Source organism: Taudactylus pleione, unplaced genomic scaffold (genome assembly GCF_031769625.1).
Source record: "Taudactylus pleione unplaced genomic scaffold, aTauple2 ptg000241l, whole genome shotgun sequence".
Taxonomy (NCBI): Eukaryota; Metazoa; Chordata; class Amphibia; order Anura; family Myobatrachidae; genus Taudactylus; species Taudactylus pleione.
Genome location: NW_028284643.1, coordinates 275,132 through 300,080, shown reverse-complemented (window position 1 = coordinate 300,080; position 24,949 = coordinate 275,132). Strand labels below are relative to the sequence as shown.

Sequence of the window (24,949 nt, the reverse complement as noted above, 5' to 3'; positions counted from 1 at the left end):
ATACTGTGTTACCGTGTGGACAGTGAGTGGTTATATACTGTGTCACCATGTGGACAGTGAGTGGTTATATACTGTCACCGTGTGCACAGTGAGTGGTTATATACTGTCACCGTGTGCACAGTGAGTGGTTATATACTGTGTTACCATGTGCACAGTGAGTAGTTATATACTGTTACCGTGTGGACAGTGAGTGGTTATATACTGTCACCGTGTGCACAGTGAGTGGTTATATACTGTTACAGTGCGGACAGTGAGTGGTTATATACTGTTACCGTGTGCACAGTGAGTAGTTATATACTGTTACCGTGTGCACAGTGAGTAGTTATATACTGTTACCGTGTGCACAGTGAGTGGTTATATACTGTTACAGTGCGGACAGTGAGTAGTTATATACTGAGTCACCGTGTGCACAGTGAGTAGTTATATACTGTTATCGTGCGGACAGTGAGTGGTTATATACTGTTACAGTGCGGACAGTGAGTAGTTATATACTGTGTTACCATGTGGACAGTGAGTGGTTATATACTGTGTCACCATGTGGACAGTGAGTGGTTATATACTGTCACCGTGTGCACAGTGAGTGGTTATATACTGTGTTACCGTGTGGACAGTGAGTGGTTATATACTGTGTCACCATGTGGACAGTGAGTGGTTATATACTGTCACCGTGTGCACAGTGAGTGGTTATATACTGTCACCGTGTGCACAGTGAGTGGTTATATACTGTGTCACCGTGTGCACAGTGAGTAGTTATATACTGTTACCGTGTGCACAGTGAGTGGTTATATACTGTTACCGTGTGCACAGTGAGTGGTTATATACTGTTACCGTGTGCACAGTGAGTGGTTATATACTGTTACCGTGTGCACAGTGAGTAGTTATATACTGTTACCGTGTGCACAGTGAGTAGTTATATACTGTTACCGTGTGCACAGTGAGTGGTTATATACTGTTACAGTGCGGACAGTGAGTAGTTATATACTGAGTCACCGTGTGCACAGTGAGTAGTTATATACTGTTATCGTGCGGACAGTGAGTGGTTATATACTGTTACAGTGCGGACAGTGAGTAGTTATATACTGTGTTACCATGTGGACAGTGAGTGGTTATATACTGTGTCACCATGTGGACAGTGAGTGGTTATATACTGTCACCGTGTGCACAGTGAGTGGTTATATACTGTCACCGTGTGCACAGTGAGTGGTTATAAACTGTTACCGTGTGGACAGTGAGTGGTTATATACTGTTACCGTGTGCACAGTGAGTGGTTATATACTGTCACCGTGTGGACAGTGAGTGGTTATATACTGTTACCGTGTGCACAGTGAGTAGTTATATACTGTTACCGTGTGCACAGTGAGTAGTTATATACTGTGTTACCGTGTGGACAGTGAGTGGTTATATACTGTGTTACCGTGTGCACAGTGAGTAGTTATATACTGTGTCACTGTGTGCACAGTGAGTGGTTATATACTGTTACCGTGTGCACAGTGAGTAGTTATATACTGTTACCGTGTGGACAGTGAGTAGTTATATACTGTTACCGTGTGGACAGTGAGTAGTTATATACTGTTACCGTGTGCACAGTGAGTAGTTATATACTGTTACCGTGTGCACAGTGAGTAGTTATATACTGTTACCGTGTGCACAGTGAGTGGTTATATACTGTGTCACCGTGTGCACAGTGAGTGGTTATATACTGTTACCGTGTGCACAGTGAGTAGTTATATACTGTTACCGTGTGCACAGTGAGTAGTTATATACTGTTACCGTGTGGACAGTGAGTGGTTATATACTGTGTTACCGTGTGGACAGTGAGTAGTTATATACTGTGTCACCGTGTGCACAGTGAGTGGTTATATACTGTTACCGTGTGCACAGTGAGTGGTTATATACTGTCACCGTGTGGACAGTGAGTGGTTATATACTGTTACCGTGTGCACAGTGAGTAGTTATATACTGTTACCGTGTGCACAGTGAGTAGTTATATACTGTGTTACCGTGTGGACAGTGAGTGGTTATATACTGTGTTACCGTGTGCACAGTGAGTGGTTATATACTGTGTTACCGTGTGGACAGTGAGTGGTTATATACTGTTACCGTGTGCACAGTGAGTAGTTATATACTGTGTTACCGTGTGGACAGTGAGTAGTTATATACTGTGTTACCGTGTGGACAGTGAGTAGTTATATACTGTCACCGTGTGCACAGTGAGTGGTTATATACTGTGTCACCGTGTGGACAGTGAGTAGTTATATACTGTGTCACCATGTGCACAGTGAGTAGTTATATACTGTGTTACCGTGTGGACAGTGAGTAGTTATATACTGTGTTACCGTGTGGACAGTGAGTAGTTATATACTGTCACCGTGTGGACAGTGAGTGGTTATATACTGTGTCACCGTGTGGACAGTGAGTAGTTATATACTGTCACCGTGTGCACAGTGAGTGGTTATATACTGTGTCACCGTGTGGACAGTGAGTAGTTATATACTGTCACCGTGTGCACAGTGAGTGGTTATATACTGTGTCACCGTGTGGACAGTGAGTAGTTATATACTGTGTCACCGTGTGGACAGTGAGTAGTTATATACTGTCACCGTGTGCACAGTGAGTGGTTATATACTGTGTCACCGTGTGGACAGTGAGTAGTTATATACTGTTACCGTGTGGACAGTGAGTAGTTATATACTGTTACCGTGTACACAGTGAGTGGTTATATACTGTTACCGTGTGCACAGTGAGTAGTTATATACTGTTACCGTGTGGACAGTGAGTAGTTATATACTGTGTCACCGTGTGGACAGTGAGTAGTTATATACTGTGTCACCGTGTGGACAGTGAGTAGTTATATACTGTCACCGTGTGCACAGTGAGTGGTTATATACTGTGTCACCGTGTGCACAGTGAGTGGTTATATACTGTTACCGTGTGGACAGTGAGTAGTTATATACTGTTACCGTGTGCACAGTGAGTAGTTATATACTGTTACTGTGTGCACAGTGAGTGGTTATATACTGTTACCGTGTGCACAGTGAGTGGTTATATACTGTGTCACCATGTGGACAGTGAGTGGTTATATACTGTTACCGTGTGCACAGTGAGTGGTTATATACTGTGTCACCGTGTGGACAGTGAGTAGTTATATACTGTCACCGTGTGCACAGTGAGTGGTTATATACTGTCACCGTGCGGACAGTGAGTGGTTATATACTGTGTCACCGTGTGGACAGTGAGTGGTTATATACTGTTACCGTGTGGACAGTGAGTAGTTATATACTGTTACCGTGTGCACAGTGAGTGGTTATATACTGTTACCGTGTGCACAGTGAGTAGTTATATACTGTTACCGTGTGGACAGTGAGTAGTTATATACTGTGTCACCGTGTGGACAGTGAGTAGTTATATACTGTGTCACCGTGTGGACAGTGAGTAGTTATATACTGTCACTGTGTGCACAGTGAGTAGTTATATACTGTCACCGTGTGCACAGTGAGTGGTTATATACTGTGTCACCGTGTGGACAGTGAGTAGTTATATACTGTTACCCTGTGGACAGTGAGTAGTTATATACTGTTACCGTGTGCACAGTGAGTAGTTATATACTGTTACCTTGTGCACAGTGAGTAGTTATATACTGTTACCGTGTGGACAGTGAGTAGTTATATACTGTTACCGTGTGCACAGTGAGTGGTTATATACTGTTACCGTGTGCACAGTGAGTGGTTATATACTGTGTTACCGTGTGGACAGTGAGTAGTTATATACTGTGTCACCGTGTGGACAGTGAGTAGTTATATACTGTCACCGTGTGCACAGTGAGTAGTTATATACTGTCACCGTGTGCACAGTGAGTGGTTATATACTGTGTCACCGTGTGGACAGTGAGTAGTTATATACTGTTACCGTGTGCACAGTGAGTAGTTATATACTGTTACTGTGTGCACAGTGAGTGGTTATATACTGTGTCACCATGTGGACAGTGAGTGGTTATATACTGTTACCGTGTGCACAGTGAGTGGTTATCTACTGTTACAGTGCGGACAGTGAGTAGTTATATACTGTCACCGTGTGCACAGTGAGTGGTTATATACTGTCACCGTGCGGACAGTGAGTGGTTATATACTGTTACCGTGTGGACAGTGAGTAGTTATATACTGTGTCACCATGTGCACAGTGAGTGGTTATATACTGTGTCACCATGTGGACAGTGAGTGGTTATATACTGTTACCGTGTGCACAGTGAGTAGTTATATACTGTTACCGTGTGCACAGTGAGTGGTTATATACTGTGTCACCATGTGGACAGTGAGTGGTTATATACTGTTACCGTGTGCACAGTGAGTGGTTATATACTGTTACCGTGTGCACAGTGAGTGGTTATATACTGTGTCACCATGTGGACAGTGAGTGGTTATATACTGTTACCGTGTGCACAGTGAGTGGTTATATACTGTTACCGTGTGCACAGTGAGTGGTTATATACTGTTACCGTGTGGACAGTGAGTAGTTATATACTGTTACCGTATGGACAGTGAGTGGTTATATACTGTGTCACCATGTGGACAGTGAGTAGTTATATACTGTCACCGTGTGCACAGTGAGTGGTTATATACTGTGTCACCGTGTGCACAGTGAGTGGTTATATACTGTGTCACCGTGTGCACAGTGAGTGGTTATATACTGTTACAGTGCGGACAGTGAGTAGTTATATACTGTCACCGTGTACACAGTGAGTGGTTATATACTGTTACCGTGTGGACAGTGAGTAGTTATATACTGTCACCGTGTGCACAGTGAGTGGTTATATACTGTGTCACCGTGTGGACAGTGAGTAGTTATATACTGTTACCGTGTGCACAGTGAGTGGTTATATACTGTGTCACCATGTGGACAGTGAGTGGTTATATACTGTTACAGTGCGGACAGTGAGTAGTTATATACTGTCACCGTGTGCACAGTGAGTGGTTATATACTGTTACAGTGCGGACAGTGAGTGGTTATATACTGTTACCGTGTACACAGTGAGTGGTTATATACTGTTACCGTGTGCACAGTGAGTGGTTATATACTGTTACCGTGTGCACAGTGAGTGGTTATATACTGTTACCGTGTGCACAGTGAGTGGTTATATACTGTTACCGTGTGCACAGTGAGTGGTTATATACTGTGTCACCATGTGGACAGTGAGTGGTTATATACTGTTACAGTGCGGACAGTGAGTAGTTATATACTGTCACCGTGTGCACAGTGAGTGGTTATATACTGTTACAGTGCGGACAGTGAGTAGTTATATACTGTCACCGTGTGCACAGTGAGTGGCTATATACTGTTACCGTGTGCACAGTGAGTGGTTATATACTGTTACCGTGTGCACAGTGAGTGGTTATATACTGTTACCGTGTGCACAGTGAGTGGTTATATACTGTGTCACCATGTGGACAGTGAGTGGTTATATACTGTTACCGCGTGCACAGTGAGTGGTTATATACTGTTACCGTGTGGACAGTGAGTGGTTATATACTGTTACCGCGTGCACAGTGAGTGGTTATATACTGTTACCGTGTGCACAGTGAGTGGTTATATACTGTTACAGTGCGGACAGTGAGTAGTTATATACTGTGTCACCATGTGGACAGTGAGTAGTTATATACTGTGTCACCATGTGGACAGTGAGTAGTTATATACTGTTACCGTGTGCACAGTGAGTGGTTATATACTGTTACAGTGCGGACAGTGAGTAGTTATATACTGTGTCACCATGTGGACAGTGAGTAGTTATATACTGTGTCACCATGTGGACAGTGAGTGGTTATATACTGTTACCGTGTGCACAGTGAGTGGTTATATACTGTTACAGTGCGGACAGTGAGTGGTTATATACTGTGTTACCGTGTGCACAGTGAGTAGTTATATACTGTCACCGTGTGCACAGTGAGTAGTTATATACTGTCACCGTGTGCACAGTGAGTAGTTATATACTGTGTCACCGTGTGCACAGTGAGTGGTTATATACTGTTACCGTGTGCACAGTGAGTGGTTATATACTGTGTTACCGTGTGGACAGTGAGTAGTTATATACTGTGTCACCGTGCGGACAGTGAGTAGTTATATACTGTTACCGTGTGCACAGTGAGTGGTTATATACTGTGTCACCGTGCGGACAGTGAGTGGTTATATACTGTCACCGTGTGCACAGTGAGTGGTTATATACTGTTACAGTGCGGACAGTGAGTGGTTATATACTGTTACAGTGCGGACAGTGAGTAGTTATATACTGTTACCGTGTGCACAGTGAGTGGTTATATACTGTTACAGTGCGGACAGTGAGTAGTTATATACTGTGTCACCATGTGGACAGTGAGTAGTTATATACTGTGTCACCATGTGGACAGTGAGTAGTTATATACTGTGTCACCATGTGGACAGTGAGTAGTTATATACTGTTACCGTGTGCACAGTGAGTGGTTATATACTGTTACAGTGCGGACAGTGAGTAGTTATATACTGTTACAGTGCGGACAGTGAGTAGTTATATACTGTGTTACCATGTGGACAGTGAGTAGTTATATACTGTGTTACCATGTGGACAGTGAGTAGTTATATACTGTGTCACCGTGTGCACAGTGAGTAGTTATATACTGTGTTACCGTGTGGACAGTGAGTAGTTATATACTGTTACCGTGTGCACAGTGAGTAGTTATATACTGTTACCGTGTGCACAGTGAGTGGTTATATACTGTTACCGTGTGCACAGTGAGTGGTTATATACTGTGTCACCGTGTGGACAGTGAGTGGTTATATACTGTGTCACCGTGTGGACAGTGAGTGGTTATATACTGTGTCACCGTGTGGACAGTGAGTAGTTATATACTGTGTTACCATGTGGACAGTGAGTGGTTATATACTGTCACCGTGTGCACAGTGAGTGGTTATATACTGTTACCGTGTGCACAGTGAGTGGTTATATACTGTTACCGTGTGCACAGTGAGTGGTTATATACTGTTACAGTGCGGACAGTGAGTGGTTATATACTGTGTTACCGTGTGCACAGTGAGTAGTTATATACTGTGTCACCATGTGCACAGTGAGTAGTTATATACTGTTACCGTGTGCACAGTGAGTAGTTATATACTGTCACCGTGTGCACAGTGAGTAGTTATATACTGTTACCGTGTGCACAGTGAGTAGTTATATACTGTTACCGTGTGCACAGTGAGTAGTTATATACTGTCACCGTGTGCACAGTGAGTAGTTATATACTGTGTCACCGTGTGCACAGTGAGTGGTTATATACTGTTACCGTGTGCACAGTGAGTGGTTATATACTGTGTTACCGTGTGGACAGTGAGTAGTTATATACTGTCACCATGTGCACAGTGAGTAGTTATATACTGTTACCGTGTGCACAGTGAGTAGTTATATACTGTGTCACCATGTGGACAGTGAGTGGTTATATACTGTTACCGTGTGCACAGTGAGTAGTTATATACTGTTACCGTGTGCACAGTGAGTAGTTATATACTGAGTCACCGTGTGGACAGTGAGTAGTTATATACTGAGTCACCGTGTGGACAGTGAGTAGTTATATACTGAGTCACCGTGTGCACAGTGAGTAGTTATATACTGTTACCGTGTGCACAGTGAGTAGTTATATACTGAGTCACCATGTGCACAGTGAGTAGTTATATACTGTGTCACCATGTGCACAGTGAGTGGTTATATACTGTGTTACCGTGCGGACAGTGAGTGTTTATATACTGTCACCGTGCGGACAGTGAGTGGTTATATACTGTCACCGTGTGGACAGTCAGTGGTTATATACTGTTACCGTGTGCACAGTGAGTGGTTATATACTGTTACCGTGTGCACAGTGAGTGGTTATATACTGTTACCATGTGCACAGTGAGTGGTTATATACTGTGTCACCGTGTGGACAGTGAGTAGTTATATACTGAGTTACCGTGTGCACAGTGAGTGGTTATATACTGTTACCGTGTGCACAGTGAGTGGTTATATACTGTTACCGTGTGCACAGTGAGTAGTTATATACTGTTACCGTGTGCACAGTGAGTGGTTATATACTGTTACAGTGCGGACAGTGAGTAGTTATATACTGTTACAGTGCGGACAGTGAGTAGTTATATACTGAGTCACCGTGTGGACAGTGAGTAGTTATATACTGAGTCACCGTGTGCACAGTGAGTAGTTATATACTGTTACCGTGTGCACAGTGAGTAGTTATATACTGTGTCACCATGTGCACAGTGAGTAGTTATATACTGTTACCGTGTGCACAGTGAGTAGTTATATACTGTTACCGTGTGCACAGTGAGTGGTTATATACTGTTACCGTGTGCACAGTGAGTGGTTATATACTGTTACAGTGCGGACAGTGAGTGGTTATATACTGTTACAGTGCGGACAGTGAGTGGTTATATACTGTTACCGTGTGCACAGTGAGTGGTTATATACTGTGTCACCGTGTGGACAGTGAGTAGTTATATACTGTTACCGTGTGCACAGTGAGTGGTTATATACTGTGTCACCATGTGGACAGTGAGTAGTTATATACTGTTACCGTGTGCACAGTGAGTGGTTATATACTGTGTCACCGTGTGCACAGTGAGTGGTTATATACTGTTACCGTGTGCACAGTGAGTAGTTATATACTGTTACCGTGTGCACAGTGAGTAGTTATATACTGTTACCGTGTGCACAGTGAGTAGTTATATACTGAGTCACCGTGTGGACAGTGAGTAGTTATATACTGAGTCACCGTGTGGACAGTGAGTAGTTATATACTGAGTCACCGTGTGCACAGTGAGTAGTTATATACTGTTACCGTGTGCACAGTGAGTAATTATATACTGTTACCGTGTGCACAGTGAGTAGTTATATACTGTTACCGTGTGCACAGTGAGTGGTTATATACTGTGTCACCATGTGGACAGTGAGTGGTTATATACTGTTACAGTGCGGACAGTGAGTAGTTATATACTGTTACAGTGCGGACAGTGAGTGGTTATATACTGTCACCGTGCGGACAGTGAGTGGTTATATACTGTCACCGTGTGGACAGTCAGTGGTTATATACTGTTACCGTGTGCACAGTGAGTGGTTATATACTGTTACCGTGTGCACAGTGAGTGGTTATATACTGTTACAGTGCGGACAGTGAGTGGTTATATACTGTTACAGTGCGGACAGTGAGTGGTTATATACTGTTACAGTGCGGACAGTGAGTGGTTATATACTGTTACAGTGCGGACAGTGAGTAGTTATATACTGTCACCGTGTGCACAGTGAGTGGTTATATACTGTTACAGTGCGGACAGTGAGTAGTTATATACTGTTACCGTGTGCACAGTGAGTGGTTATATACTGTTACCGTGTGCACAGTGAGTGGTTATATACTGTGTCACCATGTGGACAGTGAGTGGTTATATACTGTTACCGTGTGCACAGTGAGTGGTTATATACTGTGTCACCATGTGGACAGTGAGTGGTTATATACTGTTACCGTGTGCACAGTGAGTGGTTATATACTGTTACAGTGCGGACAGTGAGTGGTTATATACTGTTACCGTGTGCACAGTGAGTGGTTATATACTGTGTCACCATGTGGACAGTGAGTGGTTATATACTGTTACCGTGTGCACAGTGAGTGGTTATATACTGTTACAGTGCGGACAGTGAGTAGTTATATACTGTTACAGTGCGGACAGTGAGTAGTTATATACTGTTACCGTGTGCACAGTGAGTGGTTATATACTGTTACAGTGCGGACAGTGAGTAGTTATATACTGTGTCACCGTGTGGACAGTGAGTAGTTATATACTGTTACCGTGTGCACAGTGAGTAGTTATATACTGTGTTACCGTGTGCACAGTGAGTAGTTATATACTGTTACAGTGCGGACAGTGAGTAGTTATATACTGTGTTACCATGTGCACAGTGAGTAGTTATATACTGTTACCATGTGCACAGTGAGTGGTTATATACTGTTACCGTGTGCACAGTGAGTGGTTATGTACTGTTACCGTGTGCACAGTGAGTGGTTATATACTGTTACCGTGTGCACAGTGAGTAGTTATATACTGTGTCACCGTGTGGACAGTGAGTAGTTATATACTGTTACCGTGTGCACAGTGAGTAGTTATATACTGTTACCGTGTGCACAGTGAGTAGTTATATACTGTGTCACCGTGTGCACATTGAGTAGTTTTATACTGTTACCGTGTGCACAGTGAGTAGTTATATACTGTTACCGTGTGCACAGTGAGTAGTTATATACTGTTACCGTGTGGACAGTGAGTGGTTATATACTGTGTTACCGTGTGCACAGTGAGTAGTTATATACTGTTACCGTGTGGACAGTGAGTGGTTATATACTGTGTTACCGTGTGGACAGTGAGTGGTTATATACTGTTACCATGTGCGCAGTGAGTGGTTATATACTGTGTCACCGTGTGGACAGTGAGTGGTTATATACTGTGTCACCGTGTGGACAGTGAGTGGTTATATACTGTGTCACCGTGTGGACAGTGAGTAGTTATATACTGTTACCGTGTGCACAGTGAGTGGTTATATACTGTTACCGTGTGGACAGTGAGTAGTTATATACTGTTACCGTGTGGACAGTGGGTGGTTATATACTGTCACCGTGTGGACAGTGAGTGGTTATATACTGTGTTACCGTGTGGACAGTCAGTGGTTATATACTGTTACCGTGTGGACAGTGAGTGGTTATATACTGTTACCATGTGCGCAGTGAGTGGTTATATACTGTGTCACCGTGTGGACAGTGAGTGGTTATATACTGTGTCACCGTGTGGACAGTGAGTAGTTATATACTGTTACCGTGTGCACAGTGAGTAGTTATATACTGTCACCGTGTGGACAGTGAGTGGTTATATACTGTCACCATGTGCACAGTGAGTAGTTATATACTGTTACCGTGTGCACAGTGAGTAGTTATATACTGTGTTACCGTGTGGACAGTGAGTAGTTATATACTGTGTTACCGTGTGCACAGTGAGTAGTTATATACTGTGTTACCGTGTGGACAGTGAGTAGTTATATACTGTGTCACCGTGTGGACAGTGAGTAGTTATATACTGTTACCGTGTGCACAGTGAGTAGTTATATACTGTTACCGTGTGCACAGTGAGTGGTTATATACTGTTACCGTGTGCACAGTGAGTAGTTATATACTGTTACCGTGTGCACAGTGAGTAGTTATATACTGTTACCGTGCGGACAGTGAGTAGTTATATACTGTTACCGTGCGGACAGTGAGTAGTTATATACTGTTACCGTGCGGACAGTGAGTAGTTATATACTGTTACCGTGCGCACAGTGAGTAGTTATATACTGTTACCGTGCGGACAGTGAGTGGTTATATACTGTGTTACCGTGTGGACAGTGAGTGGTTATATACTGTGTTACCGTGTGGACAGTGAGTAGTTATATACTGTTACCGTATGGACAGTGAGTAGTTATATACTGTGTCACCATGTGGACAGTGAGTAGTTATATACTGCGTCACCGTGTGGACAGTGACTGGTAATATACTGTGTTACCGTGTGGACAGTGAGTAGTTATATACTGTTACAGTGCGGACAGTGAGTGGTTATATACTGTGTCACCATGTGGACAGTGAGTAGTTATATACTGTTACAGTGCGGACAGTGAGTGGTTATATACTGTGTCACCATGTGGACAGTGAGTAGTTACATACTGTGTCACCGTGTGGACAGTGAGTAGTTATATACTGCGTCACCGTTCGGACACTGAGTGGTTATATACTGTTACAGTGCAGACAGTGAGTGGTTATATACTGTGTCACCGTGCGGACAGTGAGTAGTTATATATTGTGTCACCGTGCGGACAGTGAGTAGTTACATACTGTGTCACCGTGCGGACAGTGAGTAGTTACATACTGTGTAACCGTGCGGACAGTGAGTAGTTATATACTGTGTAACCGTGCGGACAGTGAGTAGTTATATACTGTGTAACCGTGCGGACAGTGAGTAGTTATATACTGTGTAACCGTGCGGACAGTGAGTAGTTATATACTGTGTAACCGTGCGGACAGTGAGTAGTTATATACTGTGTAACCGTGCGGACAGTGAGTAGTTATATACTGTGTAACCGTGCGGACAGTGAGTAGTTACATACTGTGTAACCGTGCGGACAGTGAGTAGTTATATACTGTGTAACCGTGCGGACAGTGAGTAGTTATATACTGTGTAACCGTGCGGACAGTGAGTAGTTATATACTGTGTAACCGTGCGGACAGTGAGTAGTTATATACTGTGTAACCGTGCGGACAGTGAGTAGTTATATACTGTGTAACCGTGCGGACAGTGAGTAGTTATATACTGTGTAACCGTGCGGACAGTGAGTAGTTACATACTGTGTAACCGTGCGGACAGTGAGTAGTTATATACTGTGTCACCATGGGGGCACTGCATGGGCGGGGACTACTATTGGGGGCACTGCATAGGGGGACCACTACTGGGATGCAATATAAGGGGCACTGCAAAGGGGTAATACTACTGGGGGCACTGCATGGGTTGACTACTATTGGGGGCACTGCATGGGGGATCACTACTGGGGGCACTGCATAGGGGGACTACTACTGGGGGCATTATATAAGGGGCACTGCATAATGGGGGCCACTGCATATATATAACCGGATAGTATGGTAAGCCTAACTATATATAAAGGGATAGTATGGTAAGCCTAACTATATATAAAGGGATAGTATGGTAAGCCTATGTATATATAAAGGGATAGTACGGTAAGCCCATGTATATATATAAAGGGATAGTACGGTATGCCCATGTGTATATAATGGGATAGTATGGTAAGCCTATGTATATATAAAGGGATAATATGGTAAGCCTATGTATATATATATATATATAACGGGATAGTACGGTAAGCCTATGTATATATAACTGTATAGTACGGTAAGCCTATGTATATATAACGGGATAGTATGGTAAGCCTATGTATATATAAAGGGATAGTATGGTAAGCCTATGTATATATAACGGTATAGTACGGTAAGCCTATGTATATATAACGGTATAGTACGGTAAGCCTATGTGTATATATATAATGGGATAATATGGTAAGCCTATGTGTATGTATATATATATATATATATATATATATATATATATATATAAAATGGGATAGTATGGTAAGCCTATGTATATATATATATATATATATATATATATATAATGGGATAGTATGGTAAGCCCATGTGTATATATAAAGGGATAGTATGGTAAGCCTATGTATATATAACGGGATAGTATGGTAAGCCTATGTATATATATATAATGGGATAGTTTGGTAAGCCTATGTATATATATAATGGGATAGTCTGGTAAGCCCATGTGTATATATATATAACGGGATAGTATGGTAAGCCTATGTATATATATAATGGGATAGTATATTAAGCCTATGTATATATAACGGGATAGTATGGTAAGCCTATGTGTATATATATATATATAATGGGATAGTACGGTAAGCCTATGTATATATAACGGGATAGTACGGTAAGCCTATGTATATATATAATGGGATAGTACGGTAAGCCTATGTATATATAACGGGATAGTATGGTAAGCCTATGTATATATATATAATGGGATAGTACGGTAAGCCTATGTATATATAACGGGATAGTATGGTAAGCCTATGTATATATATATAATGGGATAGTACGGTAAGCCTATGTATATATAACGGGATAGTACGGTAAGCCTATGTATATATATAATGGGATAGTACGGTAAGCCTATGTATATATAACGGGATAGTATGGTAAGCCTATGTGTATATATATATAATGGGATAGTACGGTAAGCCTATGTATATATAACGGGATAGTACGGTAAGCCTATGTATATATATATATAATGGGATAGTACGGTAAGCCTATGTGTATATATATATATATATATATATATATGCTGAAAAATAAGCAAACGTGCGCCTAATAGTGTAGTATTTAAAGAAAAAGGCGAATAGTGCTCAATATAAGTAATGTGCGCTTACCAAACAATAACTTTCATTAAAGCTTATCTGATGTCCAGGTCAGCCTCCTATGGTCAGGAATTTGTGCGCCAGTATTTCTTTTTCTCTATGTATGTATATATATAATGGGATAGTACGGTAAGCCTATATGTATATATATAATGGGATAGTATGGTAAGCCTATATGTATATATATAATGGGATAGTATGGTAAGCCTATATGTATATATATAATGGGATAGTATGGTAAGCCTATGTGTGTGTGTATATGTATATATATATATATATATATATATATATATATATATAATGGGATAGTATGGTAAGCCTATGTGTGTGTGTATATGTATATATATATATATATATATATATATATATAATGGGATAGTATGGTAAGCCTATGTGTGTATGTATATATATATATATATATATATATATAATGGGATAGTATGGTAAGCCTATATATATATATATATATATATAATGGGATAGTATGGTAAGCCTATGTATATATATATATATATATATATATATATATATGTATAATGGGATAGTATGGTAAGCCTATGTGTGTATATATATATATATATATATATATATATAATGGGATAGTATGGTAAGCCTATGTATATATAACGGGATAGTATGGTAAGCCTATGTGTATGTATATATATATATATATATATATATATATATATATAATGGGATAGTATGGTAAGCCTATGTGTATATATATAATGGGATAATATGGTAAGCCTATGTGTGTGTATATATATATATATATATATATATATATAATGGGATAGTATGGTAAGCCTATGTATATATATATATATATATATATATAATGGGATAGTATGGTAAGCCCATGTGTATATATAAAGGGATAGTATGGTAAGCCTATGTATATATAACGGGATAGTATGGTAAGCCTATGTATATATATATATAATGGGATAGTTTGGTAAGCCTATGTATATATATAATGGGATAGTCTGGTAAGCCCATGTGTATATATATATAATGGGATAGTATGGTAAGCCTATGTATATATATAATGGGATAGTCTGGTAAGCCTATGTATATATATAATGGGATAGTATGGTAAGCCTATGTATATATAACGGGATAGTATGGTAAGCCTATGTATATATAACGGGATAGTATGGTAAGCCTATGTGTATATATATATATAATGGGATAGTATGGTAAGCCTATGTATATATATATAATGGGATAGTCTGGTAAGCCCATGTGTATATATATATAATGGGATAGTATGGTAAGCCTATGTATATATATAATGGGATAGTCTGGTAAGCCTATGTATATATATAATGGGATAGTATGGTAAGCCTATGTATATATAACGGGATAGTATGGTAAGCCTATGTATATATATATAATGGGATAGTATGGTAAGCCTATGTATATATATATATATATATAATGGGATAGTATGGTAAGCCTATGTATATGTATATATATATAATGGGATAGTATGGTAAGCCTATGTATATATATAATGGGATAGTATGGTAAGCCTATGTATATATATAATGGGATAGTATGGTAAGCCTATGTGTATATATATATATATATATATATATATATATATATAATGGGATAGTATGGTAAGCCTATGTATATGTATATATATATAATGGGATAGTATGGTAAGCCTATGTATATGTATATATATAATGGGATAGTATGGTAAGCCTATGCATATATATAATGGGATAGTATGGTAAGCCTATGTATATATATATAATGGGATAGTATGGTAAGCCTATGTATATGTATATATATAATGGGATAGTATGGTAAGCCTAGTTATGTGCCATCACCTCACAATAACCTCCCTACAATAGCTGGTTGGCAGCTGTGTCTATGCCGCAGGTACTGTAGGGGTTAATGGCAGCGCTGTATAGCGGTGAGCGTATTTCCGTACATTACCCTGTGTTATACATTACATGACAGACGAGGTGACTACAGTGCAGCCTAAAATTTAATTGGTTTCACATTCAACTAGTGTGGGGTACAGAGTGGGGGCTACAATGCATGGTCAGTTATATGTGTTCCCTTCTTTATATTATATATGTTCTGACATATTAAAGAGGAGGCGTAAAGTTGGGGCGTACTCTGATATTGCCACCTATGAGCTTCCTGCATTCTGTCCGTTTTTCTCCTTCTCTTTGTCCGTATAGTGACCATTAGTACTGCGTAGACTGACCATGTAACACTACAGCTCTTATCCGCGCTTTCTTCCTCCTCTGCAGTCTGTTTTGTGAAAGCACTTTATGATTATGACGGCCAGACGGAAGACGAACTATCGTTCCCGGAAGGAGCCATTATCCGCATCCTAAATAAGGAGAATCAGGACGATGACGGCTTCTGGGAGGGGGAGTTCAATGGCCGCGTCGGAGTTTTCCCCTCTGTGTTGGTGGAAGAATTAGCTGGGTCTGAGAATGGCGACTCTCAGTGGATCGAAGACATTCAGGTAAGTGCAAGAAACATTATCCTTCTGCTGACATTTCTATGTGGGGGAACCGTCATCGCAGCCACAGGCCCGGCTGTCCTATGTGCAGGTGAACTGGTATTGCAGCCACAGGCCCGGCTGTCCTATGTGCGGGGGAACAGTCATCGCAGCCACAGGCCCGGCTGTCCTATGTGCGGGGGAACTGTCATCGCAGCCACAGGCCCGGCTGTCCTATGTGCAGGGGAACCGGTATTGCAGCCACAGGCCCGGCTGTCCTATGTGTGGGGGAACAGTCATCGCAGCCACAGGCCCAGCTGCCCTAATATGGAAACCTCATACTCTTTCATTATCCTTCTGCTGACAGCCCTATGTGTGGGGTAAACCGGCATCGCAGCCACAGGCCCGGCTGTCCTATTTATTTATTATTTATTTACAGTTTCTTATATAGCGCAGCATATTCCGTTGCGCTTTACAATTGTCAACATTGGTAGAACAAAACTGGGTAATAACAGACAGATATATAGGTAGGAAGGCCCTGCTCGCAAGCTTACAATCTATAGTCCTATGTGCAGGGGAACCGGTATTGCAGCCACAGGCCCGGCTGTCCTATGTGTAGGGGAACCGGTATTGCAGCCACAGGCCCGGCTGTCCTATGTGCGGGGGAACAGTCATCGCAGCCACAGGCCCGGCTGTCCTTATATGGAAACCTCATACTCTTTCATTATCCTTCTGCTGACGGTCATGTATGGAGGTAAACCGGCATCGCTGCCTTATACAGAAGCCACATACGTGGACGGGGAAAGGAGAAATTGGACTATGCAGCTTGTCTGTGCTGAGTTATGTAATAGCTGAGAGAACGCTGCTTAAATGTCATTTTTTTTTCTTATTTCATTTCGTGAAGATAAAAAACAAAAAAAAGAACCTATGACTTATTTTAGCCCAACCTTAAATTTACTGCTTGTTTTCTCTCACCCACTTACCTGATCTTGTGGCCTGTTCTTGTATTTAGGGGGCTCGAACTCCAAGGCAAATAAACTACATTAAATTGTTTCGTTTAAAAGAAAATAGAGGGTACAGTGTGATGCCAGGAGCCGTTCCGTCCGTCGTACTTTACACTGTAACCATCAGTCACTATTGGGTCAGGGGTTGGACTGTAGATAGGCATGCTCCACCATCGGAGAACCACTCGGCCCCTCCGATATAACAGCCAGCAGTACAAGAATTGCCACCTTTACGCCATCAGTCTGTGAGATGTGATGTGCGTTATATAGCAGACAGCAGTAGCACTACGTCAGTGGGCGGTAGCCGGAACTCCGCTGTCCCATGACAAGCATCGCTGTCCTTCCGTGTTGCTGTGAAGCCTGGAAATATTCCAGGATTTATTTAGGAACCATATTACCGTCGATGTACCCGTTTGCTGTACGGTAGGTGTGGCGCTGAGTACCCCTTAACATGGCGTGTGAGGTTTAGATCAAATATGGAAGTCAGAAAGTGGAACAGTCATGAATATAATAACATTAACATTTTCTTATCTATCCCAAAGACTAATGAACCTTCTTCTCCACAGGTATCTCCTTCCCCCAAGCCGCAGCCCTCCCTCCCTGCGCTGCCGCTGTATGACCAGCCTCCCACCAGTCCATTGTACAGTCCAGAGAAGAGCAGCTCTGTGTACTTTCCACGCTCCCCGTCTGTGGCCGGTAAGGATGGGATACAAATGGCGAATGCAGGGGTGTATTCTGACTGTCCTCTGTTCTGCTCAGCGGTCTATCGTGGCTGTCTCTTCATCTAGGCTGAGAGCACCTAGGATGAACACAGGAGCCCGGCGCGTCCCCTATTATCCAGGAATGGGTTGTTTCATTTATTTATTATCCTAAGCCAGTCTATATTCTGTAACACATGCACACAGCAGGCACACGCATACATAGGGGGGTGTTTTTGTCGACAGCCAGGTAATGTGCCAGTATGTTGTTGGTGTGTGGGAAGAAAGCAGAGCACTCAAAGAAATTCATGCAAACATTGGGAGAACATACAAACTCCGCACAGATCCTTCCCTGGTAGGAATGTAACCCATGACACCAGCTCTGCAAGGCATAATTTCTAGAGCTGCAGCCCTTGTTTTCAGTGCAGAATATTTATGGACTGTCCCAGGGCAGGAGAGATGTACAGAATTTATCATGTGCAGATACTGAGAGTGTATATAGATTTGTGAATGGTCGTGGAAAAGATGCTCTAATTGTCTTATTACAGGTGATATTAGACCGGTAAAGGAGATTAATAATCCTCTATAATTGCATCCCTTGTGCATTCTATAAATTGGCATCGGAGACTTGTGATGTGAAACGCGTTAGTAAAATATAGAATGTTATTTGGATTTCTGCACTTTTGACGTAGTTTTCTTTCTCCATTTTCTTAGAAAACAACATCAATTTGGAATCTCCTTCAACGTCCCAGCCACGGGTCACCCCCGATGCGTTTCACGGAAAGTTACGCCCCGTAAGTGAAAAAATTTAAAAGTAGTATCAACTTACTATTAAATTAGTACATTGGAAATCTCGAGGATAGATTTTCACTTTTGAAATGTTACTTTATTGTATAACGAACTTGTGACACAAAACGTCAGGAGGGCGGATTATTCTAAATGGATGTTATACCCTCCTACCAGCCCGATGCAGGGAAGAGCTACTTATTGTGGTCGGGGTTAAACATACAAATGAAAGCATAGCATATTTTGGAATTACAGTCCTGTAGATTAAAGCCTTCACTGTAATCACCAAACCATTTGGGGGGATACTTTCATCAGTCTCCATAGGTGCCCCCTGTTCGGTTTAAGAAGACTAAAACTTTATGGCTTTTGCAGAATCCTAGACCTCCGAGCTGACTTGTAGTTTGTATCTGCTATAGAGGATATTGTGTTTTGTGTAACAGTGTTTTCAGTTTTGAATCCTGCAGTGATTGTGTTACTTTCACTCTATTAAGGATGATACAACTTTGTCATAAACTTTTTCAAAACCTCAGATCAGTTTTGTGGCTGTATAGAGATATAAGGCTACTCGTAAGTTAAACAATTATACGAAGATGCATTTATAATATTCTCTCTAGTGCGAATTGATGTCATCTGGCTCAGTGTGTTCTGTGATGGAACGCGTGATAGTGGCGCGCAGTTGGAAACTCCATTTTAAATTGTAACTTACTGTATATAGTATTAGGAATAATGTAACATTACTGTAAAATCAAGTAGTAGTCATCTTGGAGCTCTCTGACCTATATGATCTGCCTGCGGCTTGTGCCGTGATATGGTTATGTAACTCCTCAGTGATTTCTTATATTTAGATCATTTACGGTAGGTAGCTACAGTCTCCGATGAGTGTAATACAGGAGTATACAATAAACCTGATTGAAGTGGACGTGCGTAGAGTAAACTCTTGGTGTGTGTTTGATCTGCTTTACGTAATTGCCCATTGTTCCTTATTCCAGGTGCGAGCGGCCCCCCCGCCCCCCACACAGACTCGCCGGCGACCACCGGAAAAGACAGAAGATGTGGAAATTACGTTGGTTTAACGACTACACCTGGGAATCTCTGCTGCAATCAAAGACCAAATGAGTCATTTGGCCCCGAACTTTTAGGCACCTTCGGCATGTCGAGATCCTGAGTGACGGACGCGAGAACGCGTCAGACTTATGTGCCTTTTTTTTTTTTTTTTTATTCATGTTTTAATTCGGAGTGTACTTTAGCCTCCCTTAGCAGATACTAACGGGGTGAGAATGTGCAATTGTGAGGAATGTAAAGGCAGTGGTAGGGTTAAGGTTGTGTCGGCACCTTTCTGGGGAAGAGGAAATACCGCCCGATGTACTGGCCTCCTCTTCCTGTTCCCTTTGTCCCTGGTATTAACTTTCTCCTGAGAAATTAGTGGTTCTCCTCCTCGTAGTGAAGCAAGTGAAAGGCACAGGAATATTCATGTCTTTATAGGACTTGTAGCACCAGGAAAACTTCTACATAATCATCAAGATAGGCAAAGTCTAAAGCCATAATCCTATCAATCCTCGGCGGGTACAGAGTGCGCATTCATGGGCTGAAGTAAAGCTGCTGGTGGTGCACGTCACATTCATTTACCAGGATGGGAACGGATCTCCTAGCGGGACTGCGCTGTATTATCTCATCTATAGATGAAGGTGACCGGATGTCAGACAGCGACTGCGGTATTATAACAGAAGGTGAACGGATCTCAGCCCGGGACTGTGTTACCAGGACATGTGGTATTATCCCAGGTGATCGGATCTCAGACCATGACTGCGCCATCAGAGCTAATGGTATTATCCCAGTAAGGTGATCACGCCTCAGAACAGGACTGCGCTATCAGGGCTCGTGGCATTATCCCAGGAGGTGATCACACCTCAGATCAAGACTGCATCATCAGGGCTCTTGGCATTATCCTAGAAGGTGATCACACCTCAGATTATGACACTGCTATCAGGGCTGGTGGCATTATCCCAGTAGGTGATCACACCTCAAATCAGGACTGCGCTATCAATGCTCATAGTATTATACCATAAGCAAAACAGATCAGAAAACGGGATCACGCTAATAATGCTCAAAGGTTGGGGATAAACAAAAGAGCTGCGATCCCGGGTCACCTGGACCGTATCATGTGCACCAACTGTGTGGTCCTCGTAGTAATCTAGGATGAATATACTGAGGTCATGATGTGTTGACCGTCCAGGGAATGTAGCACAGTGCAGCTGTTCACCTGTCCATAGATTTGTGTCCTTTAAATGCCCAAAAGTGTGATGATCCCATTGCTGAGCCTGTACAGCAGTACCGTGTAATGATTAGGCTACAGAAGGTTTGGTCTGCAAGCTGGTGGTCTTTCCAATCCAATCTGAAGTAGGCCTTTTAGGTCAAAGCTATATAACGCAAGTTTAATATTAATACTGTATTGTGTTGTTAAACCTATCACTGCTGTCATTGCACCGACCGGGGGGCTGGTCAGGGGCACCTGTGCGGAGGCTCGTAGAAGGTCCACATAGAATAATTCTATTATATGTGTTAGTACAGTATATTACTGTGTTCATAGGAATGTGTTCAAATGATCCTTTTTCTCCAGTTATCTGTATATTGAAGAGAAGCTTATCCGTTGTAACACACTTCTACCAGACACAACGTCGGTGCGTTGCAGAGCAATACACCGGTGAGCTGTGGGTGCTGTGGAATTTGTTACACAAAGGGAATTAAGGGGCTGGCTCCTCTCATTACTAATCCAGAAGACATAAGATATATATATAAAAAAAAAAAAGAAAAAAAAAAAAAAAGGTTATATATAAGTATATATAATATGCTGTAAAGACATATGGCTAGGCACCTCTCGTCAATAATTAATCATCCAGAACCAGTGTAATGAACTTTAATATTAATATTTACGCAGCTCATTTCGTCCAGGAACGGCAGTAGCAATGCCACTACTAGTGCCATGTTACCCTCCTTGTGCCGTTCTCTATAAAGTCACAGTTGAACCTAGGGGCAATGGCTTTATATACTAAAGGAATTTACAGCTATTTTGTGGGCTGAGACAATATATAACCTATCCATTTAATGGGAATGAATGATATCCCCGAGCCATAAGGCACAAGTGCCTCATGCCTCAGTGATGTTGTGAAGTATCTTGAATATTGTATCAGCCCACTAAATGGATAGCCACATTTAAAGTGTAAACGTAACTGAATATAAAGACCGCTGTACTCTTCAGTAGTCAGAGACGCTATATGCCAATCCTTCACAAGCCGTGTTATTGTTTTCTAGCCTGGGATTAATTAGAAATGGCTGGCATTAGCCTTTTATCCAGAAAATAATACTTAAAAAGTGGGGATCGATTTTTACCACATGTGGTGGAGGCAGCCATTTTGTGGGGTAAAGCAATGTTTGGCTATGCTGTACTTAGTAACTGGCTGACGTCTTATGGAATGGCTGCCTGAACTGTGTGCAGGTGTCAGGTAGATTTTATTCCCTTAAATCTGTGCTCTCTGGTTGTTCTAAATTTATTACTCTAGGGATTATCCAATTAACTAAAATTAATTTAACGCCCAAGTGATATCAGAAGTTTGAATACATTTTCATATATGCTTAAACTGTGTCTGTCTAGTTATTTCAGCACATATTACTGGTGCTAACGTCATCCCTTCAGCATCCAGAACACGTGTTTATTGTGACCTCCTTCAGATTATAAAGGACATGGAGTTCGTCGCTGTGTGAAGATGGGAAAAGTTACATGTACTTGTCGGTAACAGACGGGGGAGATGGGCATATTGCGAGCTGAATGAATCTTCATGAACGTTTGCTAAAAGCCAATAAAAATCGCAGAGACACGAGGCACTTTGTGCCTCAGGGTTGTCTCCATCTTAAAGTGAATTTGCAGATGGTTCAAGCTGTAACATATCTGCCTCCCCTCACTGTAGCTAGGTGACGAGTATGCATTAGTTACTCCCCCATACGCAGGTTGTAATCCGGTTTATTATATGTACAATACATTTTAATTACAGCATATATACGTTTTACTGATTTATAAAATGCTCTCATAATGCAGGTAGAAAAATCAGATTGTCCTGAGCACATACAGATGCTGGCGGCTGAATGATCCACGGGTAATTCAAGCTAAGCATTTAATGATAAACAGGCGAGATTTATTTCGGCTCTCCTGTAATCGTTATAATTGCTTGAGAATAAAAAATTGCCAAGCGATTTGCAGATCATTAAGCTTTGTTTTATGCAATAGTCATTTTAAGTTCCGGTTCATGTTGCATATATACTATATAAATGTGGTTTGTTTGTTTTTTCCCGTTGTTGAGTTACGGATGCTACCAGATAAGGGAGAATGTAGCTGCACTCATAGGAGTCTTTGCAAACTGTTGGCATCTGCCGCGCTGTGAATTCCTACATACAGAGGAAGCGCCAATGGTTGAATACTGTTCAAATGCTTCTAACTTGTATCTTCTTTGAAGATTTGTTTAAACCCCCCTCCCCATGTAAAGTCTGTCTGCTTACATTGTCTGTACCCTAATATTACTTGGAAATAAAATGAGCAAATATTATTTAGCTTTTTATAAAAGAAAAAAAAAAAATATTCGCCATTTATCAGCTGAACGCGGGGCTGCTACAGACAATTACGGCAGACGTGGAGTGTGCGTGTGTAACAGGTACACTTATACGGCGGTGGCCGCCATTTTGCCCAGTCTATATGAAAATGCAGCATATTCATTCACTGGTGACCTTACGGAAGCATGACGCACGGGAGCCTGGTGCCTCAGCCATGACAGCCATGTTGGTGTGCCAGTGAACGGATAGGCTGGATAATGGTTTAGCCCATAAGATGGCTGCCTCCACTGTGTAGTGGTCAAGTGTAGTTTTTAAAGAATGTTTGACCCCTGCAGGTTTTGGCCAGTTTTCCGCCCCAATCCCATCTTTCATACATTGAAATAAAAAAAGTGTTATCTGGAAATCTGCTAAAAAAAAGAAAGAAAAAAACGCTATATATTTGGTATGAGCTGCTAATTTTATTTAACAGAACATTGTACAAAAAAAAAAGAAAGAAATCCTCTTGGTAAGTTGATATTGCACATTGATTTCATATCTCACCGTGTACAGTTGCCCATGCAGGTAAAGCAGGTTCTTGCTTATTTGTATTGGCTGTAAAAAGTTTGTATTTATTATGTATAAATTGTTGAATAATAAAAAAGAGAAAAAGTAAAATATAGAGACGTCAGATTTGTGATCTTTTTGTTGTTGATGGAATTATTATTATTATTTTATACGGTGCGTTCATATTAGGCAGCGCTGTGTGCAGAACAGGTCCTCTTCCCTGCACCCCCGGTGTACATTCCCCACAACAGGTCATGTTTTCTGGCTGTCTTTAGTCATGCACAGGTAGGCGAGTAAAACAATTTTTGATGAGTCTGTAATTATCCCACATAATTCCACAGGCACAAGTCCGGATAACGTGACCTGTTGGGTGTATTATAATTATTATTACAAGCATTCATTTATAAGGCGCCACAAATTTCCACAGCGCCGTCCATAGCAAAGATACAAAAATAACATGCATACATAATTGCACAGTTACAGCATATACCTATTGTCTAAGATGGTGAGGAGGGATGAAACAGATGAAGGTCCTTGTGTGTGGGGGGGTTAATTCTGGTGACAACTATTGTATGATATACACACACGACAGTTAATTCAATCAGGAACTAATTACCCTACCAGTTATGGGCTCTAGTTGGGAATCAAACCCCTGATCCTAGCACTAATCACTGCGCCATAATGACCAAAAATGGTTGCATTACATAACCTGTATGTGTGTTTTATATTAAAGGATGATTTATACAATCCATGGCCATATGAATTGGATAAT

At 41.5% G+C, this 24,949-nt stretch overlaps 1 protein-coding gene across 5 annotated transcripts in view; it reads left to right on the top strand.

The window, feature by feature from the left end:
- Positions 1-24,274, top strand: part of FCHSD2 (FCH and double SH3 domains 2) — a 176,533-nt gene extending 152,259 nt beyond the window's left edge. For all 5 annotated transcript variants that reach the window (XM_088479552.1, XM_088479549.1, XM_088479550.1 and 2 more), the window contains 4 exons: positions 16,351-16,571; positions 18,118-18,247; positions 18,964-19,043; positions 20,025-24,274. In XM_088479552.1, the coding sequence (XP_088335678.1) occupies positions 16,351-16,571; positions 18,118-18,247; positions 18,964-19,043; positions 20,025-20,108 (515 nt within the window). In that variant the 3' untranslated portion in view covers positions 20,109-24,274. The remainder of the gene's footprint in view (positions 1-16,350; positions 16,572-18,117; positions 18,248-18,963; positions 19,044-20,024) is intronic.
- The last annotated feature ends 675 nt before the right edge of the window (positions 24,275-24,949 follow it).